At 49.5% G+C, this 17,726-nt stretch overlaps 1 protein-coding gene across 16 annotated transcripts in view; it reads left to right on the top strand.

The window, feature by feature from the left end:
- ABCD4 (ATP binding cassette subfamily D member 4) overlaps positions 1 to 17,726 on the top strand; it is a 43,783-nt gene that overhangs the window by 22,083 nt on the left and 3,974 nt on the right. Inside the window, exons 1-19 of one of the 16 annotated variants that reach the window (XM_085580565.1) lie at positions 545 to 638; positions 837 to 961; positions 1,084 to 1,206; positions 1,402 to 1,541; positions 4,454 to 4,570; positions 4,859 to 4,984; positions 5,657 to 5,707; positions 8,197 to 8,291; positions 9,205 to 9,326; positions 10,166 to 10,257; positions 10,463 to 10,552; positions 10,818 to 11,026; positions 11,308 to 11,399; positions 11,605 to 11,641; positions 12,709 to 12,758; positions 13,043 to 13,095; positions 13,449 to 13,525; positions 14,666 to 14,781; positions 14,936 to 15,630. In XM_085580565.1, the coding sequence (XP_085436691.1) occupies positions 1,432 to 1,541; positions 4,454 to 4,570; positions 4,859 to 4,984; positions 5,657 to 5,707; positions 8,197 to 8,291; positions 9,205 to 9,326; positions 10,166 to 10,257; positions 10,463 to 10,552; positions 10,818 to 11,026; positions 11,308 to 11,399; positions 11,605 to 11,641; positions 12,709 to 12,758; positions 13,043 to 13,095; positions 13,449 to 13,525; positions 14,666 to 14,781; positions 14,936 to 15,031 (1,533 nt within the window). In that variant the 5' untranslated portion in view covers positions 545 to 638; positions 837 to 961; positions 1,084 to 1,206; positions 1,402 to 1,431 and the 3' untranslated portion in view covers positions 15,032 to 15,630. Of the gene's footprint in view, positions 1 to 544; positions 750 to 836; positions 962 to 1,078; positions 1,207 to 1,401; positions 1,542 to 4,453; positions 4,571 to 4,858; positions 4,985 to 5,656; positions 5,708 to 8,196; positions 8,292 to 9,204; positions 9,327 to 10,165; positions 10,258 to 10,462; positions 10,553 to 10,817; positions 11,027 to 11,307; positions 11,400 to 11,604; positions 11,642 to 12,708; positions 12,759 to 13,042; positions 13,096 to 13,448; positions 13,526 to 14,665; positions 15,631 to 17,726 lie in introns of those variants that run through there. The other 15 variants (XM_085580558.1, XM_077784031.2, XM_077784030.2 and 12 more) reach the window with 15 other exon arrangements.

The following is a 17,726-nucleotide window of genomic DNA, read 5'->3' as shown; positions in this document are numbered from 1 at the left end:
GCTGGGGATCGCTGCCTAATCCCGATATCCCGGTTTGAGAAATCCCCTGCAGTGGCCACTGCGAGTTGCGAGTCCTTCGGAAGCAACTTGAAACTTTGCTGCTCACCCCGAAATAAGGCAAATGTGCAGAATTAGTACTGGTACTTTCTTGTCTCCCCTGTAACAGGCGGGCAATTCCTGCTGCCCACGGCGACTGTCCCTCAGCCTCTGGGATCCCCAGAGGGACCAGTTCGTGCCTGCCCAGCTCCTTCCTCAAGAGAGGCGTCAGTGCCCGGGTTCTCCGGCCCTGCAGCCTGTGGCTCGGCCCCGGGCCCTGCCCGGCACCTCGGCCCGTGTGTGGGAGCAGGCGGGGTGAGGGGTGAGGGACGCGAGCACACCCACCGCGCCGGGATCGCCGCCGGCACGGCCCGCCCGGCTCCGCTGTGCGGGGACCGCGCGGGAGCGGCGGGCGCTGACCGCCACAGCCGCACGGCGCCGCCAGGGGGCGTTGTGCCGCGGTCCGCGCGGCGTGCCGCCAGGGGGCGCTCCCGCGGGCCGCGCGGGTGGCGGCGCGGGGGCGGAGCTCCGTGGTGGCGCCGCACGCGGAAGCGGCGGCAGCGGCGTCGCCCCCGGGCGGGGCTGATGCCGGGCGAGGAGAGGTGATGAATATTCATGTCAGCGCCCGCGGGGCCGGGCCGGGCTGCTCCGGTCCGGAGGGCGCCCATGGCGGGGGGCAGCGGCAGCGCGAAGGGTGCCGGGGCCGGCGGGCGGTGAGGACGGACCGGACTAGGCCGGGGCGGGGTGGAGGGCTGCGACTGTCGAGCTCACTGCCAGCTCCGCGTCTCCCTCCGTCGCAGGGCTGGATCCCGGCTGGACGGGCTGTTCCTGCGGCGGTTCCTGCGGCTCCTGGCCGTGCTCTTTCCTGGGTGGCCCTCCCCGAGCGCCCTCATGTTCCTGACGCTGCTCGGTGTCGCCTTGCTGGGTGAGCCTGGGTGGTGGGGATGGAGGGCTGCACCCCACGTCTGCTCCCTGTGGTCCCCCCATTTTGCCTTGTCACCGCAGTCCATCAGTTTCTTCCCCTGCTTGCCTTCTTCTCCAGAGCAGCTGGTGATTTACCAGGTCGGCATCATCCCCAGCCAGTACTATGAGGTCCTAGGGAAGAAGGACTTCTCCGGATTCAAAACATTGACTGCCGTTGCTGTGACTCTGATCATTGTGAACTCCACGGTAAGACCAGAGGCTCACATGTCTTGGGAGAGGAAGAGAAAGCTACCCGTGGCTCCTGGCATGATCCTGGTCACAAAGGATTCAAGTCTGCCCATGCCTTGGATCACTAGTACAAACTGCTAATTTTTATTTCATTTTGTAAAAATGTTTGTTCTCACTTATCTCTCCCCATCTATCTCTTTGCCCTTGTTCCAGCTAAAAAGTTTCGACCAGTTTATCTGCAACATGATGTATGTGAACTGGAGGAAATCTCTCACTGAATACCTCCACAGCTGCTACTTCCAAGGCCAGGTCTACTACAGCCTGCTTGTGCTGCGTGAGGACATCGATAACCCGTAGGCTGCTGGCAGCTTCTTTCAGTATTTTGCTTGGCTTCTCCTGGGCTGCTGCACACCTTTTCCTGACTTCTCTTTGTCTCTGGGTAGGGGCATGAGCCCTAGAAGCTTTTACCATCTAGGCACCCTCTTTTACCCCGGTGGGAGGTGATACCTATTGCTGGGAACTCCTGTGACTGCTGGTCGTGATGGTTTTAGGGGCAGGATGTTTCAGTTGCAAGTAAAGTGGATGGCCATTGGAACAGGGATCTAGTGCTGCTATAAAACATGCTGTATGCAAACTCAACCCTTCACACTGTGTGATGTTGCAAAGGGCCTGGCTGGAGTCAGCAGTGCTTCTTTCCTTCACTCAGCTTGTGCATTAGGACAGTCTGTGTTCTGTTTGAACTTCAAACATCAGGAACTGCAGCTGAGTACAGTTCAGTTGTATTTTAGTGGTTTGATAACTCATGGGAGCCACATTCAGGAAGGGCTTTGTTTTGCACTGTATGCGGGTTGCACTTCCCTTTCCTGTTCCTAGGAAGGAAGTGTCAGTGGTGACTTAAAATATGAGGAGGAGCATTCAGTCTCTCCTTGTGGATCCCAGACCCACCCCCAAGAGGTCCTTCTCCAGTTTGCTTTGTGCACTGTCCTGCTTACTGCAGAGCTGTTGATCTGCCTGGGCTTTGTGGCAAAGGTTGAATGCCTTTCCTCACAGCTGTGTGTGGACCTTGTCCTTCCAGCCTGTTCTTGCACACAAGGCACTGCTGTCATAGTCGCACACTGTGAGGAGCTAAAAATCCTGTGTTAGACATCATGTGAGAGGTCACAGAACCACAAAATACTTAGTTGGAGTGGACCCACTTGGATCATTGAGTCCAACTCTTTAAGTGAATAGCCCACACAGGGATTGAACCCGTGGCATTATTAGGACCATGCTTTAACCCACTGAGCTAATCTCGGTGTAGAATCTCCCTAATTCTTCCCCTTCCAGAATTTAAAGTCATTATTATTAAATGCTAGCTGAAAAACTAGAAATCAAAGGAGAATGTTTTCCAAATAATGTGCTGTTATACCATTGTTTTGAGACTCCAAGCTCTGCTCTGGCACCTCTACTGGAGTGGGCACCTCTGATCTAGTCTCTGCGTTGGTGCCATTTCTCATGTTGATAGCAAGAGAGGAGACCATGACTAGGGTCCTGGGGGAAAACTGCTGTCTTGCAGGGACTCCTAACTCTTGCTGATAGTAGAAACTTCCAAGAAACTGAAGCAGCTTCTGCAGTTCTGCTGCCTGGTGCTACTGGCTGCCTATTCTTGCTCCTTCATTGCAGGGCACAGTCTTTGTGTGGCTGCTGCAAGAAAACATGCTGGGTATCTAAGGGGGAGCAGCAAACAAGGAGAGAGATCTCAGCTTGGGTCAAACAGCTCTACATGTTGGGTGGTAGGTCATCATTATCAAGCTGAAGCACTTCCAGACTACTGCTGGGTTTACTTCCACTATCATTAAATGTTAATTTCTGATAGTGTTTTTCAGTGGCATGGAGTTACAAGGAGTGGTTAAAAAAACCATGTTTGTTACCAGGGCATGCAGCACTTTTTAGGCAGTGCAGCACATTGAAGCCAGAAGCTCCTGCATGCCTGTCTTTTTCTTTGGGGACATGAGGGGAAGTAGAAGACAGAGGCCCCTCACCACATGATTATTCTCCTCAGGTTTATTTTTAACTAGGGAATGTGTTCACATTGTGCAGTGAAATGTAGGAGACAACTGGGTCAGTCTGCCCTGCAGCAAGAGACAGCTCTCCTGGCCTTTGCAAACCAAACGTGTGGGATTACTGTGGAGTATGTCTCATTACACCTTGCTTCTGCTCCAACATTCAGTGTTACTGTTTAGTGTGGTTTTGGTGCCACTGCAGAAATTCTCTTCATCTTGCAATTCCTTGATGAAAGTTTTTTCACTGCACCAGGTACTCGGAGAACAAACGAAGCAACAGAGATGTCCCATTATGCAGTGCAAACCAAGCTGAGTGTTAAATGCATGAAGTTACCTACTTTGAAGGAATGAAGAGTGGGTTCTGAGTGGTATACAAGCACTTGTAGCATTAGTAGGGCATTTGAATTGATGCTTTCATGTGTTTCATGTATTTTCATTACATGTTACTTAATAGCTTGTAAAAAGCAATATCCTCCTATGAGACTATAGCACAATTTAAGTTACAATGTTATGGGAAGATTACAATCTGAGGAAAAGGAAAAATGATGACTGCAAGCTCTCAGGGTGAGAGCTGCCCCAGAATTAAATCCATTACTGTTTCAGAACTGCAAGTGTTAAAAGATGAATGCCTTTGTGGTAGTATCTGCACTGAGACTATTCAGGAATCCATCCTTGCTGTTCATTCTGAACTCCAGCATTAAGTTATGGCCTTTCCACTATAGCTTAGCACAGCAGGCTGAATCCCTCATCCATGTGCTCTGGACAGATGAAGTGCTGAGGAGTAAATATACTGAATTTCTTCCTAGTTATCCCAAGTGCAACTCCTGCACAGTAGTGGGATAGATGGGACTTCAGGGTTTGTCACCCATGTGACTGCTGCTAGTGAGGTGGGAAGGCTTGGTGTGCTGCTTCCTGCTCTTGTGGGCTGAGGTGGGTGAAAGCATTTCTTTCTTTGCAACAAAGGAACCAGAGGTACTCCATACAGAGCCAAGGGATCGGCTCTTGTCATAAGGTAGCTTTGATGGAAGTTTTTGCAAATATCCAATAGCTGGTGAAGGCCTGGCCTGTGCTCTAGCCTGTCTTGGTGGATCTGATGGCATCTCAGCCCAGTACTGAAGGTTAGGGAGAGAGTCAGTAGTTTTTCATAGTATGGGGGTTGTTCCAGGAGTACTGGTTTTTGCTTCTGGGCTGTAGTGGTGTCAATGGCTCTCTGTGTTGAGCAGGGACCAGCGCATCAGCCAGGATGTGGAGAGGTTCTGCAGGCAGCTCAGCTCCATGGTCAGCAAGCTAGTCATCTCACCCTTCACACTGGCCTACTACACATACCAGTGCTTTCACAGGTAAGGATGCATCCTGGCCTTGCTTGCACACTTCTTTTCAGTGTTCTGTTTTTTGGAGCATGCCACCCACATTACAACTCTGCAGATGGATATTTGTACACATGGGTGAGTGGTCTCTATACTCCAAAGAGAACTCTGCCTTGGAGATGTTGGGATATGCAGTGTTGCCCGCAGACTTCTGTGAAAGCCCAGAGAGGTGACAGCAGACGGCTCTGATTGCTTGAACCTAATGATGGAGGAGTGCCCTTTTTCTTGGATTATTGGCTGACATCTCTTTCTCTTCTGTAGCACAGGCTGGCTAGGCCCAGTGAGCATCTTTGGGTATTTCGTCATTGGGACGATGATTAACAAAGTGTTGATGAGCCCAATTGTGTCTAAACTTGTGCAGCAGGAAAAACTGGAGGGAGATTTCAGGTGAGTCTCAGCAGAGCTGTGTTTTCACTGCCCCTTGGCAGCTCCTGTGAAAGCTTCTTTTTTGTCCCCATTCAGGGCTGTGTATGTAGCTAATTCTCTTGTCTGTGACTTTCCCCACTACCTGTGCAATGGTGCCTCAGAGTCAGTGTACTTAGCCCCTGCCAACCATTCACAGCCTTGTGTCATGGCAGGCAATGCCCTTGGTTCAACCTCACAGCCTAGTCTTTCCATATGCTCTGTAACTCACCTCCTCCCCCTTGCTTGCAGGGTTGGCTGTGTGTGTAAGCAGGGGCTTTGTAGCTGTCCCTGGGACTCAAGGCATCCAGGGACAGCAGCATAAGCTGTTGTGACAAAGGAAGCCCAGTCCAGGGCAGTTGGCTGTGGTGATTTTGTGTGGTGGAGATGCTGGACTAGCAGCAAACAGTAAGCTCAAGGGCTAAGATGTGCATAGAAAGCAGGGTATCAAACAAATGTACCACTGAGCTGGCCTTGAATGATGGCACCTTGTGTTAAGCCTTGGTCTCTAGTGCCTTTCTGAGCCTGTTGATTATTTATGTCAATAGATGCTTCAGATCACTGCTCTAACTTGCAAGATAAGTTTCCTCTAGGAATGGTTTTGGCTACATAATTCACTGAGCATTTGTGCACAGTTATGTTTCTTTGGTTGTACAGGTTCAAGCACATGCAGATTCGTGTCAATGCAGAACCAGCTGCTTTCTACAGGTTAGTAGTGTTAATTTCTTTGTGTCCTCCAAAGGAGTGTCCCAATTCAGAGCATCCTTGTTGTGTTCGCATATCCGAGACGAGCCCAAGTTCTGTTGCTGCAGCTTTCTATCCCTTCCACTGCAGCATCATATAGCCCTGACACACAGTTCTTTGCATTCTGTGCATCATCTGCAGAAATAATCCACTCCAGCTGGAGACAACTATCTTTTCTTTGTCTCCCTTCTAACATCCTCAGGGGCAGATACAGATTTGGTGCTGGCTTAGAGACCGTTACTGATGTTTTGCCAGGTCCTTACCTGGAAGATTGCTCAAAGTCTTATTGCATCTGGTTGCGCTGAGGACTTGTTGCATGTTGCTTCTGGTCCCATCCTGCTGCTGCTTGCTGCATCTTCTCTGGGTGTGGTAGCTGCTTCTTGGCTACCTTACCTCTGCTTGCTGAGCACACAGTCAGGAGCCCAGCAGCACCTCCCCCTTTTAGTGATGCCCTGAAGCCTATCGATCTGCTGCTTGGTTCACCAGGAAAAGAGGCATGAATTTGGTGTAGTTTGTGTTGTGGTGGCAGGATGTTGTTGCTTCTCTCTTGGCACGAGTCTGCCTTTGCCCTATATGTTGTGAAATTGCATTCTTCCAGGAATTGTAGCACATGTCCTCTCTCCGGTCTTTCCTGCCTGTGATCCTTCATACTATATTGAAGTTGGGCATTTCAAGTGTTGCGGTGCTGTCCCCACAGTGGTTTGATTCAAAATCACTGATTTCATAACAACTTATATTGACAGGCATGAAACTCATTTAAATAACCAAATGCAATCTTGCTTTGCACTGGCAAGTCTGAGTTATTTCTTTGTACTCTGATTCTTACTGGTTGATGGTAATTTTTTGTAATGGAAAAGATACTGTAATTACATGCCCTTATTTAAGATGCAGTGCTTTCCCTCACAATTTTGATTTTTTAAATTCTATTACTAAGTAGATAATGAAAAGTGGATTATTATACCAGAAAACAGAATGTTGTGGTTCAGTAGTGTTTTAGTAGAAAATCTTCATTTTGTGTGAAACCAGAACTTAGCTGAGTTGCACACAACCAGGCATTTCTTGGTATGCATTATAATTAAAAATAAAGGAATTTTTTAAAAGGTTGTCTTCCTAGAATCCTGCGAGAGAAGGAACATGTGGTGAGTGGCTGGTTTTGATTGCTCAACTTCTCTAGCTTGTGATTTTGTCCTCTTAAGACTGCCTAAACGTTACTTTGGTAAAGGAAGAAACAGAAGCAGAGCACTGCCACCTTTTTACTTATTTTGTTACTATGCCTTTGACAAATTTCCTTTAAAAGTGAAATGAATGGGAGGAAAAGAGGAAACCAATACAGCAATCTCTCCTCATCTGCAAGAGAATAATAGCTCTAGAACCAAGGTCCCCAGTTCCTTTCTCACCTTTAATTCCTTGTGTCCAAGCCTGTCTCCTTTCCTAATACATGGAAAGCAAAGACTGCAGCTCAGTAGTTACCTGAGATGTGTTATAAGGCAATAAACCCAAAATGAATTCTAACCAGGTGCATTTTTGAGAAAGAAAATGTATTTTTCTATGAACTGAGAATCTTTATAAATGAGACCTCAAAAATCTTATTTTGGATGTTTTTGTGCTGCTTCTGCCCTTATCTTCTTGGGCTGTAGTGACGCTCTTGTTGCATAGATCGTGGTGAGAGCATGGTTTGTGTAGTGGGCACAAGCCTCTGTTGGATGTCAGGGGCAATAGGTGCTATGGTAGGTGGGAGTCTCAAATGAGATGTGGAGCTCTCTCTGCATTTTGCCACCTGAGGGCAGCCCAGGCCTTGCAGAGCAGCAGAAGGAGCTGTCACACTTGCTTGAAGGTGGTAGTTTAGGAGATGTCTCCTTGCTCCTGGCTCAGCCTGGCCACTGGCTTGTGTGGTGGGTGACCTGATGGAGATAGCCCTGGGAAGGGGGAATTTGTGGAACTGGGGTACCCGTACCGAGGGTTGCATTGCTCAGGACTTGCCTTTGTCCCATTCCTGTGAAGTGGAAAGTGGGAAGAGGTGGGCTAAGGCTGCTGGCCATGCAGCCCTGAGGGCTGATTATTACCCCCTGGACTCTCCTCTGCCCTCTCCTTTCTGGGTCCAGCTGTGTAACAGTGCCATCCCTCTTTTCCAACCAGGCCGTATTTGAGAATTGTGTTTGATCTTGGGTGTGCATTGCTTCAGGCTGGAGCCTCACTGACAGTGTCTGGCCTGGCTTTACCTCCTCCTGCTGCAACAGCAGCTGTAGCAGCCATGGCTCTGGGGTAGATTTGCAGGACTGCTTGCTTCAGCCAGAGTTTCTTGATGATACCCTTCAGGAAAGCAGTCCTGGCTGTTCAGTTCCTGGTCAATAAAGAGCTTATTAGTCAGAGGCAAAGGTGCCAGGCCCATTCAAATCTTCAGTTTTAAAGCCCATGGTCATAGGATGTCTGTGGCATATTGCATTCTTTTACAGGGCTGGGCGAGTGGAGCACATGCGCACAAACCGGCGGCTGCAGAGCCTGCTGAAGACCCAGAGAGAGCTGATAGGCAAGGAGCTGTGGCTATACAGTGAGTGGGCAGACTGGGGGGGTGAAGTGGGATGTGTGATAACTCCATGGTGGTGGTCCATACACTGGGAAACTACTGGTAGAGAAGTTGGGTGGGTGCTCTGTTTTCTTCTTCTGCCTCTTGCTAGTCTATGAAAGCCCTGAGGGTGAGCAGAGGGTGCCTCCTGCAGTGCTAAATAGGAATCTTGTTGTGTAAAAGCCTCATAAAGAGGTAAAGTTGTAGAGGACCCAGAATCTGGCTTTTTGTGGTGCAGGGGTTCACACACCAAAAAAAGAAGGAAGGGCTTGAGCTTTGGGGAGGTGTGGAAACTGCTTTCCTATAGAGCCTGTCCCTCAAGCATAGTTATCCCCTGAAAATATTCCTTCTCCTTTTTCACTGAATCCAGGTTTTTTCTTTAAATAACCCCTATAAAGATAGCTCTTCCTGATCTCAGCACCACAGTGAGCTTCTGAGCAGTGTAACGGAGGAAGAACCCTGAACAGAAGTGTCTGTGGGAATTTCGAATCTTAAGTCCTTCTGCCCATGTGCTCCCAAGACATACTTCATGGCAAACTATCTCACCTCAAGGCTTCCTTTTGCCGTTCCCTCCTGTTTGCTGTGAATCAGTCAGGCCCCTGAAGCATAGCAACAAGCAGGCAAAGTGGCTTTTGCCCCACAGTAGTCCCTGAGCTGTCTGTCTGGATGATGATTCTGCTCAGGGGCCTACCCCAAAGTGCTCTTTGCTTGGCAAATGCATTTTCACCCTGGTGTTTGCGCTATCCTACAAAATGGGTTTTTCTGCTCTGGTTCATCATAAAGGGCTGAGGCAAGAACATGGGTCTTCTTCTGACTGGGATCAGGGTCAGCACTTGGGCCTTACTGGGACAGTTTTCTACTTTAACTCACTGTCTTCTTTCAATGTGTTTATGCCCAGTTGGGATCAACACCTTTGATTATTTGGGCAGCATCCTGAGCTACGTGGTCATTGCCATTCCCATCTTTTCTGGTGTCTATGGCGACCTGAGTCCAACAGAGCTCAGTTCCCTTGTCAGCAAGGTGAGCTAAGGGTAATCTCTGTGACCCCATTGTGGAGGGTGAGCAGGCACTGAGGGTGCAGGTTTCATGTGGTGCTGGTGGCCCTGGGGCTAGATAACCTGCAGCACTTGTTCTTCGGGTTAGACTGTCCCTCCTCACAGTGTTATGGAAACGGGAGCTTGTATCCAACTGGTATGTGATTAACTTGGGCCTGAGAACTGTCAAGGACATGTTTATGTAAGTGTTTCCTGGCTCAGACCTCTGTGTCTAAAAAAAACCAGGAGGTCAGAAAGCCTCTGGTTTTCAGCAGTGCAGGTAGAGATGGGGGTCTGTGCAGTGCTGAGTCTGGATTATGCCCTGGGCTACTGCCTGTGGTGAGCCTTGCCACCAGTGAGGCTGAGCTGGCTTGCATTCGCCTTCCTGACCAGACTCATTACAGATACTCAAAACTGGCTTGTGATAGAGAATACAGAGCTAAAAATAGCTAAGTGGGCACTGCAGGCTGCTCTGAGCCATATATGGTGCTGAGGCAGGGGTGGTGGTATGGATCTGTGTGATTTGGGCAAGCATGCTGGGCCCTGGGCAGGCCATCAGGCACTCTGCAAACACCATCCCTGGGTGACAGGACATGTCTACCTGTCAAAAACTGCTGCACTAAGCAGGGAAGCCCTGCTTCTTTCAAACATGGTCATCTTCACTCCCACCATCCTGGGTGACTTTGCCACTTCTCATTCATCTTGCTGAGACAGCTGATGTGTCCAATTGTGTGGACTCCTTGGCCACCTCCTTGCAATCATAGAATAAAGGCCAGGGCTCCAGCTCAGCACTGACCCTTACTCTGCCATGTGATTTCTCCCCAGAATGCCTTTGTTTCCATCTACCTCATTGGCTGCTTCAGCCAGCTCATAGATCTTTCCAGCACTGTGACTGATATAGCTGGCTACACACACAGGTGAGCTTATGTGTGGGCACATCTCTACATCTCTGCAGGAAAGGACAGTGTAGAACAAGACTCTGCCCACATCTGTGCTAAAAAAAAAAACAAAAAAAAAACCCCAATTGCTCGTGTGCAAGCATGGGCAAGTTTGGAAGTTTGGATATTGTGAAGAGGCTGCTGGAGTTGTCCCTGGCTTTCATGCAACCTCTTGTGTGTCTAGGATTGGCGAACTGCAGGAGACCTTGCTGAGCCTTGGCAGAAAAAAAAATGGTAACTACTCAGAAGCCAAAACCAGTTGGGATTTGGACGGGTGAGTCGCCTCTCAGCAACTGGCTGGCTTGCAGCTTATGTGCCAGAGTGTGAGGTTGCCATGGGATGGAGGTGGCCCCTGTGTCACAGTCTGTTGCATGCATTTGGTTGGAGCAGGCAGTGCTCACTGTCAATTGTCATTCCCAGGGTGTGTGGGGCAGGGCTACTGTCACAGGCACAGGAGGTCTGAGGTACCTGATTTTTGCCAATCTCAGCATGGTCACTTACCCCTGGATCTCTTGGTCTTTATCTTGGTGGTGGCCCAGCAGCCATTCTGGCGAGGACCCAGTGCCAAGCGACACAGCTTTTCTTCTGGAGCGAGTGACACTCTCAGTACCATCCTCTGACAAGCTGCTCATCAAGGACTTGAGCCTCAGGATATCTCAAGGAAACAGTGTGATGATTGTGGGAAACACTGGTACAGGGAAGACATCTCTGCTTAGGGTCCTCGGAGGACTCTGGGAGAGCACACGAGGTAAGGACAGCCTTTTTCTCAACCAAGGCTACCCTGAGTTTGCAAGGTGGCATTATGGCAGTTTGTGAGGCCAGTGCCACCATGTGATGGTGAATGTGACACTGCTGATAAACCGATTTGAGCCACCCATCTCTTGTCACAGTCTTTGGCTCTCGTTTCTTTGCTCTGTGTTGCAAACATACTTCTGTGGGGACTTGTTGGCTACTTCATAGGACAGGACTACACAAGGCAGTGGGAAGTTCCTGCCTGATACTGCAGATGTGATGAGTGTCTCTGTGCAGGGAGCATCAGGATGATGACCTGCTTTGGCCCCCGAGGAGTGGTGTTCCTACCGCAGAGGCCCTTCTTCACTGATGGAAGCCTGCGTGAGCAGGTGAGCACAGGGTCTGTCTTTGCTCTGGCCTCAGCTGTGCTCCCAGCTGTGGCCATGCCCTGCAAACCCTTGGGGTGCAGACAGGCCTGCAAGGGGGAGCATACCTGTGGCTGCTCCTTCCCTTGTGCCTGAGTTCATGTTACTGCATCTCTGATGGACAGTGTCCAGCTCCTTCTGACATTGTTTCTTTTGCTCTGTTAAACAGGTGATCTATCCCTTGAAGGAGATCTATCCACTTTCAGGTTTGTGAAAATCCATTAGAGCAATTAACCAATGCTGTGGTATTGCCTCACTGTCCTTTTCCCCGTACAGCTTCTTCCCTGCTGTAACCCATCAGGAACACTCATCCATTTTGCTTTTGTTGCTCTGGTGTTCCCTAGAAGATTAGTGTGTGTTAAGGTCCTTTTGTGAGGGAACATACTCAGTTGATAAGAGCTTGCTCTCTTAGTATAATGAGGACAAGCTGGCCATGTTCTTCCTGCTGTGCTAGACATGATATATGTTGCTGTTGGGATACATCTGATTTGTTTGGTACAATCTGACTTTCAGCAAACCATATTTGCCTTAATCTTATTTTCCATCCACCTCCATCTTTTACTTTTCCACTTTTTCAAAATGATGTCCCAGGGCTTTGCACACTCTGTGGTCAGAATATATGGATCCTTTTTCTCCCCTATCCTCTTCCAAAGCCAGACCACATGTGGTCTGCTGTAGCTTGGAAGTCACAATCTTGATCAGAGTAACTACAGCTATCAGCTACTGCTGTGGCTCTCCAGCAGCTTCAGAAACATCCATGACAGATGCACAGCCCTTTCTGTCAGCTTCCATAGACACTGTCTGTACCAGCTCAAGTGTATGTTCTGCTCCACAGCTGACTCACCCTGAGGTATTTCTCTTCCACGTAGGGTCCTTTTGCTGGCTCTTACCTGAACCCTATTCCCATGACTCCATTACTTGTAGTGTGCAGTCTCAGCTCTAAGACCGCAACTATTGGGCAGGGCTTTGGCAGTTGAAGCCTGGATCCTTGTATTCTGTCTGCAGCCAAAAACCGAGGCAAATCTCAGGTGTATCTGTGGAGCCCAGCTACCTCCTGGTATGCTGCTCGCAGGCATGGTTAATACTTTCAAGGAAGGTGTCCTTGGAGCTATCTCAGCCAAAGCTCAGGATCTGGTATAAGTAAGTGGTCAGGTCAACTACAGTGAGCCTCAGGAGATACTCCAGTTCCTCCCTCCTGCCTCACCAGCTCCTTCATTCACAAGTGGCCTCAATACACACTGCCTCTCCTTATGCTATATGGCTTTCTCCCTAGGGTCTGCAGATGATGAGAGGATTGTGCGATTTCTGGAGTTGGCTGGGCTGGTGAGTCACTGGTAGCACTGCTGCCGTCTTTCCTGGTGCCACCAGTGAGGGAAGAAGGGATGATTTTTTGTGGCAGCACAGCATGATTGTGTGCTGAACTTTCGTGGGGACATTGTCTGTGCCTGGGATACAACTGTCTGTGGGACAGAAAGAGGAGGAGGAATATGGTACAACTTCATCTCATGTAGGGAAAGGGTGACTGGCAAAATGCGGGTGGTTATGCTCAGGGCCATAGGCTGACAGGGTTGGGGACTGTGTTTACAAGTGTGCTGTGCTCTCTGTAGACAGATTTGCTGGCAAGGACTGGAGGACTGGATGAACAGGTGGACTGGAACTGGTAAGGGAGCTCACTGTCTGTGTGTATTTGGGTAATTTCTGAGTGGGGCACACTTCTAAGCAGATGCACATTGCTGCTGGATTTATCTGTGTCCATCTGTGTTTTGTGAGATGTGAACACTGTACAGGAGCAAAGCCTTCATGGCCCGAACATCTATGCCAACAATCACCAGTTGTGGTGTGCTGCAGGCAGCTGACTGTGTAAAGGGGTGCAGATCAAGTCCCAGTATGGAGTGGGGCACAAGATACACTCAGGAACAGTTGTTTGCTGATCTCCAATATCAGAAGCCATAAGATTTTCAGCAAACAAGCTCTGTTTCTTGAGGAAGGTGTTGAATCTTGACCCTGCTGCAGGTATGACATCCTGTCCCCAGGGGAGATGCAGAGACTCTCATTTGCACGGCTCTTCTACCTCCAGCCAAAATATGCAGGTGAGTGACTGACTACAAAAGAGGGGAGAAAAAAAGACAAGGCCTTTGATGTACAGAGAAGCGAGACAGCTCGTGAAATCACTTTTGTGCTCGGAACATGCTTTGTCTTGGCCATTATTTTAGCAGCATAGCACACAGAGGATTAACTTGTGAAAAGTGAAAATATTTCATTATTTGGGTGGACACTGGTAAATCAAGAGGCTGTACATAAGACATTTTCTTCTTGGCGAACTGGTGATTAATGTTCATGGTCCATATCCAATGGCACCAGAACTTTGTTAGCCTGCTCACCAGTTGCTATGCAAAGAAGTGTGTGTGTTGGGGAGTGTAGCAGCAGCTGTCATATCTGAAGCTCTCAAGCATCTGTACAGTTTTGTGGCAGTATGGAAGGTTTAGCGTTGATGTGGCAAAAGAAGACAAGGAGCAATGGGAGAAACAATTCTGAGAGACCACAGAAGCATCTGCAATTAGCTAATGGGGCAAATTCCTTAGGCTGTGGGGGCTTGAGCTGTTGGAGGACTTGCCATGAGGGCCAGGTTGGATGTGGGTGAACAGATCCAGTTTCAGTAGCAGTAAGTACCTCTCTTTCCCCTGGAGCCTGTGGCACAGCTAAGTGATGAATGGGCAGAAGGAACCTGTGAATGGCAAATTAAAAGCTGTAGAGATGACTTGAATTTCTTTGCTCCAGGACTGTAGTATTTACCGTTAATAGTCAGGAGGGTGCCACAGGCCATCCTACACTCTCTATGTAGAGTCTGTGCTGGAAGAGTACACTGACTGCTGTTCAGCCTGGCAATCTGGCACGTGGTCTACCTGGAGAAGGTCATGTCTTGGCTTTTGCCATGATGGGAACAAGGCAGTGGTGGGCAGCTGTTGAGGGAGAGGAATGAGGTGAATAGTGTGGTTTGGATGAATTCAAGTACTTGAGGAACAAGACAGCTTTCGTAGTTGCCTGACACCAACTGTGCCAGAGGAGTGCTGGAGGAATACCAGAGTCCTTAGGTTTCTCCTCACTTGCCTTCTGCAGATGCTCTTGGTGAGCTCCAATTAATATTGAAATGTTCTTGCGAGTTGCTGTTCTTGCCTACAGGAGATGTCTGGTGGGGAGAGGATTTTTGGGGCTTATGACTTTTCTTTCAGTGTTAGATGAAGCCACCAGTGCCTTGACAGAAGAGGTGGAGCATGAGCTGTATCGTATGTGCCTTCAGCTGGGCATGACACTGATCAGTGTGGGACACAGGCCCAGCCTGGAAAAGGTGAGACAGGGAGGCAGTGCTCCATGCCTCCCTCGTGGTGGTGAGGTAGAGAGGGTCTCTGGTGAGCAGAGGGGAGTGACTAAGGCTGGAGGACCTCACTGTGGGTGGACCATGCCCTTGTAGAGACATCCCTCAATGTGCTATTGAATTGCAGTTCCACAGTTGGATTTTGAAACTTCATGGGGAGGGAAGATGGGAGCTCACTCGATGTGAGAAGATGAAGCGGCTCCCCTCTGAGGAAGGACACTAAAGAACACGCCCTTGTCTGGCCAGCTACAAAACCTGCACATGTGTGGAAGAGCTCTCAATACAATAGCAGACATGGAGCTGCCAAGCCAGCAGCTGTGTCAAGCAGTGCAAGACCAGTTCTGGATTTTTCTGATGGACACACAGTATGTCTGAACTCATGGTGTGGAGTTTTGCCAAGAGTAGACATTACTATGCCACCCTTTTCCCAGCCTCCTTCTGCCTCCCTGGCTCTCATGAGAGAAAGCAGCTGAGCTGCTTGGCCACCCTGAGGGAAGATGCTGTTCATGGGTCTTGTAAAAACAATAGCCAGAGAAACCTCCACTTTGTCTGGGATACATTGGTGTGAGGCTAGAATGCAGCCTCCTTTTCTGCCCTCTGTGCCTTGCTCTGTCTTCGACACAGCTCTGCAGAGCAGATATATGTACCTTGGGGCATTGTTGAGAGTTGTGTTTTCCAGCAGGAGGCAAGGGGAGGAGAGAAGGGGCATGTCTCTGCTCTCTTCATAACGCATGGCTACAGGTGAAAGGAGCATTTTTGTATTAAAATCTGGGGACTGTTTTCAAACTGTTTTAATAGAGAAGAGTGAATATTTGTTTACCAGACTGTTGCATGATTTTTTTCTGGGGTTTGCTTTGGAGGAGATGCTTGTATATTGGCAATGGTCCTGGACAAGACTATTGCAAAAGAGCAAAGCAGAGGTGAGAGTAGTATCCCTATCCAGGCTGGACAGCCTACCTGCTGCTGCCTCTGCAGCTACTGCAAGGCACAAGGAACCTCAAGGAGGGCTCTCTGCCCTCTGCTTTCATTGAATGAAACAGTTTATCTCCCTTACTCTTTTGCCTATGATGAGTCATGTTCTCTCCTCTGTCTACATGGGTGTACTGAGACAGGTTTTGAGGGTCTCTTTTGTTGTGAAGAGGTCACTCCAAGACTCCAGTGGAAGTGTGATCTGAGAACTTACTGGCCACCACTTGCTTAGTGGCTTTTCTGGATGTTTCCCTGGTTTTGCAGTGAAGGAGGAGGAGGTGGCTGCTGGCAGAGCCAAGCTAGTGGCCCTTCTGCTGCTCCATAAGATGCTTGTGTCCTTTTATGATCTGCTGCACAGCCTCATGGTCGTCGAGGGTGGTTAGGTCCCCAAGCTCACTGGCCTTGTCCACCACTTTTCCATAGCACCCAACGCATAATCTTACCCGAGCGTGTCTTGGGCAGCCAGTGCATGACCTATAATGGAGAGAGCAGAGTCAAAGCTGAGAGAAAGGGCCCATCAATCTGCCAGTGTGGGTGTTGGAGCAGTTTGCTTGTGTTACCTGAACATAATCTGGAGCTGCATACTTAGCAATCTTCTTTGAGATGAGCTCCTGTAGCTCGGCAACATGAGTCTCCTATGTGTAGCCACTGGCCTTCTTCAGCATAACAAACACATAGGCTCCTGGCAGAAGGATCACCAGGTTACGGAGCAGTGCATACCATGCCCCTGAGACCTGCCTGGACCTAGTGCCAGGAGAGGCCCTCTCTGCTGGTAGCCTCAGGGGATGCTCTGTAGCCAAAACTGCATGCTTTTGACCACACAGAAGTACTGCTGCTGCCACCTTAGGCAAATCCTGTCTGGTTGGTGGGCATGTGCAGGATGTGATGGCTGTGCTGAGATCCCCACTAACATGCTGTATGGTGTGGACACAGCATTGCTACCAGTGCCTCTTCCCACTGCAGTGCCATAGGCCTGGGAGATGTTTTGGGGCAGGAAAGAAAGCATCTTACCTTCTCCCTTGATCTCATGTGGTAGCCAGTGACAGCAGTCTCTGCCATTGCCACATGGTGATTCTGGAAGAGAACAGGGCAGAGGTTTGAATCAGTACTTTTGGCAGGCTGGCTGCCACCTGCAGCTGCTCTGACCTGACTTGGCTGCTGCAGCCCACAATAATGCAGGGAGAGAAGGAAAGACCTCAGATGGCCTCTGCCCTTTTTTCTTCCTGCCTCAGTAGGTCTGTAAGCACTCGTCTTTTCCTGCTGCCCCTGACTGCTTTAGTTTGGATGGTTTTACCTCCCACACACATCTCTTACCACAACATTCTCCACCTCTGCTGTGCCCAGCTGGTGTCCACTGGTGCTGACGATTTCATCCAGCCATCCTGTTGCTGGTAGTAGCCCTCACTGGTATGATATGCACCATCCCCAGTGAAGAAAAATCCTGCAGTAGCCAGAACCATGCCATAGTCACTTGTTGGAGGGAATATGTGAGCTGCTCAGCAGCCATACTCTTACATTTCCCTTCCTCCTCTCTGTTGGCTTCAGGGCCGGGTACTTCAGGTACTCTGCTTCTTCCTCAACTGCTCAGGGTAAATGTGCCTGCCTTCCTTGTTAGTCTTCTGCCTGTGTTGGTATCTGATCTATCATCAGGCTCCTGCCCTCATTCTGCAGTGTACTGACTAATGCTGTGCCTGTCTCATCACTTTGCTCCAGTGCAGGTGCCTGTGGTCTTGCTGCTTCTCTTTGTGTTACATCAAGACACACACACGCTCTTGGGCTTGTTTGGTGCCTCTGGGTGAGTCCACAGAGGCTGACAGGGTTTGCAAGAGATACAGCAAGGGGTCTGTGCTCAAGGGGACTGAGGGCAGAAGGACAAATCCACTGCCTTAAAACAATGTGTGATCCAGTTGGGAAGGCTGGGAAGGGGCAGTCATGTGATATTAGATCTG

Source organism: Lonchura striata, chromosome 5 (assembly GCF_050655825.1).
Source record: "Lonchura striata isolate lonStrDom1 chromosome 5, ASM5065582v1, whole genome shotgun sequence".
Taxonomy (NCBI): domain Eukaryota; kingdom Metazoa; phylum Chordata; class Aves; order Passeriformes; family Estrildidae; genus Lonchura; species Lonchura striata.
The sequence above is the reverse complement of the archived record's forward strand: the minus strand, read 5'-3'. Positions and strand labels throughout refer to the sequence as shown.